Consider the following 7,045-nt stretch of genomic DNA (forward strand, 5'->3'; position numbering starts at 1 on the left):
TCTTTCACATGTTATGATAGATAGATAGATATCTTTCACATGTCATGATAGATGGATATATAGATAGATATCTTTCACATGTTATGATAGATAGATAGATAGATATCTTCCACATGTTATGATAGATATCTCTACCAAAATAAATGAAATAAGACACTAGTTTGTAAAAAATAACATCACATTGATCCACCATTCTTGAGGCTAATAAGCATTTTTAAAACTAACTATTGCATTACTTGGTAGGTGGATTAAAGCGTATCTTCAACCTGGAGTCCCTAGAACATGGAACATATGGATGTCAATGTTGTTGGGACATGGAAATATGTCCAGTACTGTCATGAACCATCATCCATGTTGTAAAGATCGCTAGTTAGCATGTTCACTAACTAGCGATTAGCGCCTATTAGCGATTTTGTTGTTATGCTTGCTATCCATGTTATAACGAAAATGCCTACATTAAACAGAATAATGATAATGCCATCAAAGGGGGAAATGGGACATGGAGATATGTCCAGTACTGTCATGAACCAACGCTGGCCGCGGCGCTCTGCGACCGGCCGGGGCTGGTGCCCCGCGGCCAGCGTTTGGTGGTTGTGCTTGTTATTAAGAAAATGCCTATACAACATTGAAACGGCATAATGATGATGCGGTGGTCATCATCATTTATTTAATGATTATTAACATAGAAAACACTTACATTTGTTTTCGATCCTGTCGCATCTTTTCGCCCGCCATCTTGCTTGGGATTTTTCTTGATTTTCCATTTTCTCACAAGGTATTGTGGGAGCAAGCCATAACCCCTGTCTGCTGGTGTGCCCATCGAAAATCTCAACTTTAAGGGGATGTTAGCCCTACCCCTTAGCCCTCAATATAAGGACTAATGGGACAACCCTACGCTGCACGTGAACGCGCAACAGCGAGGGGTAGGGTTGAGATTTTGGGTTAAGGGCAGTAATGGGAATCAGCCTAACTGCCCGGGTTTCAACCCACAGGACAAAGGGAAGTTCTGCCTGACCTACGAGGCGTCCATGACGCGTCTGTTCCGGGAGGGCCGCACAGAGACGGTTCGCTCCTGCACCAACGAGACGTGCGCCTTCGTCCGCGCCATGCTCCGCGATGAGACGGTGAGGAAGGGCCCCTAGGGTCCAACTGAAGGGCCGCTACCTTGTCCCTTAAGGGATCCCCGTAGTATGTCACCTTTTGCACACAAAAGATCCCAGAAAGGTTTGACATTTTTGGTAAAACAGTTGACGTTGCAGCACGTGATTGGTCCAATCCCTCGTATGAATCAGGTCTCTCCTATTGAGAAGCAGCCAGACAGGATAGTCTAAGGGCCAGAGGAGGTGAACATCTCACCTTACAGAACGTTGCCATCTAGTGGCCAAGCCCACTGGTTGATCAGCACAATGTTCTTACGTCATACGGTGGCCATTTTGATTAATCATATTGTCCTTCATGAAGTAAAAGATATGAATCATCTGGTGCTTATTGTCTTTATGGTTATGCTTCAGCCTCACTCCTGTCACTAGTACTAGCAAATTCCAGTTATTTGCTAATACTAGCAAATACTTATTCTATCTAACATGTATTAAACTACTAAAAATATGTGGATTACATATCCATGTATTCTTGTGTGTTATCTGACAAACGGATGAAGAGTATATAGTTTACTGTTTTGTTGTAATGAGTAACATTACGTGTTCGTTTTGAAATTGAAGTAATCAGTTATTTAAAAAAAAAAAAAGGCGTTCACACTTTTCTCCTTTCCTACTTCCTGCTGCATACTGTGCGTGTGTAGCTCAGCTAGCCAGATGCTAAACAGTGTAGCCTAACATGACTATATAGTAAGGCACTTGGCCTCCTGCCTGTTATTTCACCATTCAACAAACCTCCAGTGGAATAGATTTAAAGAACCATGTGCCGCAGTATTCATTCCCCTTTGTGTTTGAGGAATGTTGAAAGAAGCTTGAAAGGAGCATTGTATAATCTGGGCAGAGTGAGACATTAAAAGACAATTCCGGTATTTAGCACATTGAGCCCCCTTTCTGGTTTGTCTAGGATGAAATAGACTGGTTGACACCGACATTTTGACTATTGGTCCTGTCTTGGGTATTTGGTTCATTTTGAATCGCCCCTGCCTGCTTCAGAATAGCTGGCTTTGGGTAGCTACAAACCTGTCTTTAAAACAACACTAAACGTTACCCAATGTACATTACCCAACATGTAGATAATCCAGCTGATAGTACCTCTATCTAATGCCTATTCTAGCTCATATAGCTTTTAATACAACTGCTGTCTAATCCTTTCTTCAACAAATACTTCAAGGATATACAATATTTACCTTGTCCTTCTATCAAATAAAAAATCTATCAAATACTCTAGTACAATACTTCCTGTTAAACCCCTGCGCTATCTAACGCGTTCCATGTGAATCTGATGATCTCAGAGAGAGGAGTGTCTGATTCCTCCGTCAAACCCCTGCTCTATGTAACCTGTGTTCCATGTGAACCTGATGTTCTTCAGAGAGAGGAGTGTCTGAAGCTGCTGAAGGAGGCAGCAGAGAAGCACCAGAGCTTGTACCGCCTGGCCATGACCGGGATGGGCATCGACCGCCACCTCTTCTGCCTCTACGTGGTGTCTAAGTACCTCGGGGAGGAGTCCGCCTTCCTGAAGGAGGTAAGAGCAGGGGGGCTGAAAACTGCCAGGGAACCCAAAATCATTGGGAAAACCATATGACGTTTCAAGTGTTATTGCCAGTTCGGTGTGGAGCTCAGTCTAGGCAGCGATTGATGATGTCAGAGAGAGGGTTGAGGTCCTTCCAACACATCGTATAACCACACAATGTGTAGCACATTTTATTTCTTTTTTTTTTTAATGTAAGGCTATTGATCAAACCTGACATATAGCAGGGCAATAATTATGGGTATAAAGGATAATTATAGTTATTATTATATCATAGTATTATCACAGTATGAAGTCTGTGATTTGTCAGGGCTACATCGTCATGACCAGTATTAATGGCGCCCCCAGGTTGTCAGATGTCATACTTTAGATCCATGATGGGTACAGATTTATTTAAAGGGGAGACCGACTTGAAACTGAATTGAAGTGGGGTTTACAGTTAACAGCCCTGAATGTATTTTTGTGAGGTGGGGTGAGGGGCTCTCCTTTTTGAATAGGACGTGTAGATCACAACGTCACACCGCCATAACCTCCTCCATTTTGAAAGCATGGGAGCGTTGGATGTGTGTTATTATGTCGGTAGCAATGGTGCTTCTGTCATTGTTTAGTCATTAATTGTGAAATGAGTTTTGTAAATCCCATTGAGACCGAACCGGAAATGGAAAGGGGGCTGTTTACGTTTGGTTGTAGTCTTTTCGCTCGGTTCTCTGTCTCAACAGTAGGGCTAGAACTGAGCGACTATATGCATTAGCGAAATGGTCTGGCGACGTCAGGTTACAGTAGGGCGGCATTAGCTCAGGGGGTAGAGCGGGTTGGCTGGTAACCGCAAGGTTGCTGGTTCGATCCCCGGCTCCTCCTAGATGAGTGTCGAGGTGTCCCTGAGCAAGGCACCTAACCCTAACTGCTCCCGACGAGCTGGCTGTCGCCTTGCATGGCTGATGCCGCCGTCGGTGTGTGTATGAATGGGTGAATGTCAGGCAATATTGTAAAGCGCTTTGGGTGGCCAAAATAATGCGCTATATAAATGCAGTCCATTTACCATTTACAGTACAACCCCCTTGTGTGTGTGTGTGTGTGTGTGTGTGTGTGTGTGTGTGTGTGTGTGTGTGTGTGTGTGTGTGTGTGTGTGTGTGTGTGTGTGTGTGTGTGTGTGTGTGTGTGTGTGTGTCCCCTCCAGGTGCTGTCCGAGCCATGGAGGCTGTCCACCAGTCAGACCCCCCTGCAGCAGGTGGAACTGTTCGACCTCGTCAGACACCCAGAGTACGTGTCTTCTGGGGGAGGATTCGGCCCAGTGAGTACCCCTCTGTACACTCAGACACAGTACTACTAAATGTAAATGTTCACAGGCCAGTCTCTGCCTCTCCAATATGGCTGCGTTGTTGACGTAGGATCTAAAGGACAATACTGTGTCAATGGTTGCATGTCTGTTATACCACTCAATAGATTGTAATCTTGTGTATTTCATACCATCTACTTTCTGAATGCGTTTTACTTGTTTTAAAAGTGATTGGCTTCCCTTTAATCCTATAGTAGGTAAGTTGACCTCATAGTCCATTATGTTAAAGTGGACAAAACTGTCTGACCCATCTTTCTCACCAGTCTCCGTCGCCTGTCTGTCTGACTCACCTGTCTGTCTGCACGTGTTAGGTGGCTGACGATGGCTATGGTGTGTCTTACATCATTGTTGGTGAGAACCTCATCAACTTCCACATCTCCAGCAAGCACTCCAGCCCAGAAACTGTAAGTGGGCCTGCTTTTGCTTTTGATTATGCTTGTTTTTTGCTTTATTCAGCAAATTATTTTATTTATTTTATCCACTTGTTGTGTTAATTGTACTGGAAAATCCCTAATGTGTGTGTGTGTGTGTGTGTGTCTCTCTCTTTGCTCTTTGCTCTGGTCTAGGACTCCCATCGTTTTGGAGGCAACATCAGACAGGCCATGTTGGACATTCTGGCTCTCTTCCAACTGGACAAGAAGTCCGTCAAGTGATTTCACCACCAAGTGAATCACCTCAGAAAGTTTTGTAAATGCAGATTATTCATGACGCTTGTACAGAGAGAGGAAAAATAAGAAATTGCAGTAGAAATTTATTTGTAATCGATGTTGAAAGAAGCTTGGGAAAATATTTTTTTCACATGTTTTGGGTTCTATTTTGTTAGATGATTGATTATTTTGTGATTGGTTTTGTGCGTGTGTGAACGTCGCCACGGTTCCAGTGGACTGCTAGGGCAGGGAGCGGTCGTCTCCCTGCTGGCCTGTTTGCACGGTGCCTTAGAGAGCCACTCAAGAACACGATCAGTAGGAAGAGGGGTTCTGCAGCGTACAGACCCAGTCTCACCGGGGGCTCGTCCGTACATTTATGGGAGGTGAAGTTGGTGCAATAGTTCCCCCTGTAGCTGGATTCCCGTCCAGCGCTGGTGTTGAAGGTTTTGTCTCATCGTTTTGGCTGTCCTCTCCTGGCGTAGGATCACTCCTGTTGTTTAGGGATCGGGGTAAAAGGCAGACCTCCATAGTTCAATCTCAACAGCAAGTTCATTTCAGGAACAATATCTCCTCCATTGCCTTTCTGACGATTGTATGTAACACTTTTGTTTCTTCTTTGGTAGCTGCAAGGATTGTGTGGCGTCATCGGATCACATCTGTTCTGTTTTTGATTCATCATTTTCATGCTCAGGTTTTTATTCACTTGGCCTAGTATTCTCACCGAGCGCTGGTTGTAGCAGTGCACGACTATTACCCTCTCGCATGTACATTACGCAGCCCTAGTGGTCCGGCTCACGTTGCTCTGCTTTGTCCTGTGGCAGACGGGCGGGGGGGCGCTGGTATTTATCGGGTAGAGTGCTGTTTCCCCACGGTGGGTCAAACACGGGCTGGTGGGTTTTTGTTCTCACTTGCACATGGTGGGTGGTGAGTTTAGCAGAGTGTTCGTATGTTCTCACACTGAGGCCCTGGGTTAGGCACTGGCACACCTTGCCCCTACCCTCCTCCCCCAGGTCCTGCGTTCAACTCGTGTCGTTCTTCGACCCGTCTCAGCCCAGTACGTGACCCGTTTTGGACGTGCAGCAGGACCAGCGGTGTCTGGACCCACTTCTCGGTCAGCGTTGTGGTGTTGTAGTAGTTGCCTTGGTTCCCATGTTGCCGTCTCGCATCGTTGTTGTGTTGCGGTGAATATGTAAATACAGAGGAACTACAGTCAAGATGTACTTTGGGTACGGGTGGCAGTGCAAACCTATTTCCTGTTCATGTTTATTTATTTATTATCAATGTTCAGCTTTTGATTCTCCAGCCCTGCAAGTCTTTTAGTCCAGATTTATTTACTGTCCAGCTAAGGATGAGCACCAAGTTAATATTTGTTGTTTGCTGAAAAGACTATGAACAAAATGTTTTATGATTCCTTTTTAACAGAGCAGAGGTTTTGTTGATGCAGACCTAGAAGATGTGGTGTAGCTTAACACCCTGCGTTCTGTAGACCTGGTTATAAAACCTGCTGCATGGTGTCACAGAGGGAGCTGTAAGTTGGTGTCAAACTTTGTGTCAAAAATACGAGCAGCGGATATACCAAAACAAGTTTTAACACAATAAAAGCGAATGTAAACAACTATCACCTGGTAAATATCTTTGTATTCATGTGTGCGTGAGTGGGAATTTTCATTTTTCCATGCCATTGAAGCCCTTTGAATCTTGAGAGAATCTTGAAAGATATGGCAGGCATTCCCCCAGTAACCCAAAACAAACCTTTTAGAAAAACAATAATACGCTATTATTACAAGTTTTTTAAACCAATATTCACAGGCAGAACAGAGATGCTTGCTTTCTATTGCAGACGTTTTTACACACGTGGTGAAATCAGGGCAGGCAATCTGAAATGTTCAACATGAAAGTTATCCTTACAGTTTATCAGTTTAATTAGGGTGCCAAGCACAAAGTGCGAAGGCAACCTATTGTAATCGTTTGTTTTATTATTATTATTCCGCCACGTTTGACTTACACAGCCTAAACCGCTCGCACGCTTTTTATGAAATTTACTACAGCTGTAGAGGTTGACTCAAACAGACAGCAAATATTACACTGATTGGCCCAAAGGTGGCGCTATAGCAACAGTCCAAAAATGCAAACTTAGAACAAGCATATCTCGTAACTGCTTTGTCTTACAGTCATGAAACTTTGTTCACACATGCATATCCTCATGGTGAACAAATATGTCTCAAACATTAAATTGCCTAAGGATCCCAGGTTTTTTGACTTTGACAAAGATCCTTTAGCCCATATCATCTATGGACCAATGTCTTCAATCTGACTTAAAGATTAGTCTGTACAATAAATTTTAAAGCACCCATGAGCCATTGACTTCTAAAAGGGGTGT

At 44.0% G+C, this 7,045-nt stretch overlaps 1 protein-coding gene across 4 annotated transcripts in view; it reads left to right on the top strand.

The window, feature by feature from the left end:
• cpt1ab (carnitine palmitoyltransferase 1Ab (liver)) overlaps window positions 1–6,283 on the top strand; it is a 40,228-nt gene extending 33,945 nt beyond the window's left edge. For all 4 annotated transcript variants that reach the window (XM_084477668.1, XM_084477665.1, XM_084477666.1 and 1 more), the window contains exons 15-19: window positions 993–1,124; window positions 2,524–2,676; window positions 3,860–3,973; window positions 4,330–4,422; window positions 4,585–6,283. In XM_084477668.1, the coding sequence (XP_084333794.1) occupies window positions 993–1,124; window positions 2,524–2,676; window positions 3,860–3,973; window positions 4,330–4,422; window positions 4,585–4,671 (579 nt within the window). In that variant the 3' untranslated portion in view covers window positions 4,672–6,283. The remainder of the gene's footprint in view (window positions 1–992; window positions 1,125–2,523; window positions 2,677–3,859; window positions 3,974–4,329; window positions 4,423–4,584) is intronic.
• Window positions 6,284–7,045: the final 762 nt, after the last annotated feature.

Source organism: Micromesistius poutassou (assembly GCF_964030765.1).
Source record: "Micromesistius poutassou genome assembly, chromosome: 13".
NCBI classification, from domain to species: domain Eukaryota; kingdom Metazoa; phylum Chordata; class Actinopteri; order Gadiformes; family Gadidae; genus Micromesistius; species Micromesistius poutassou.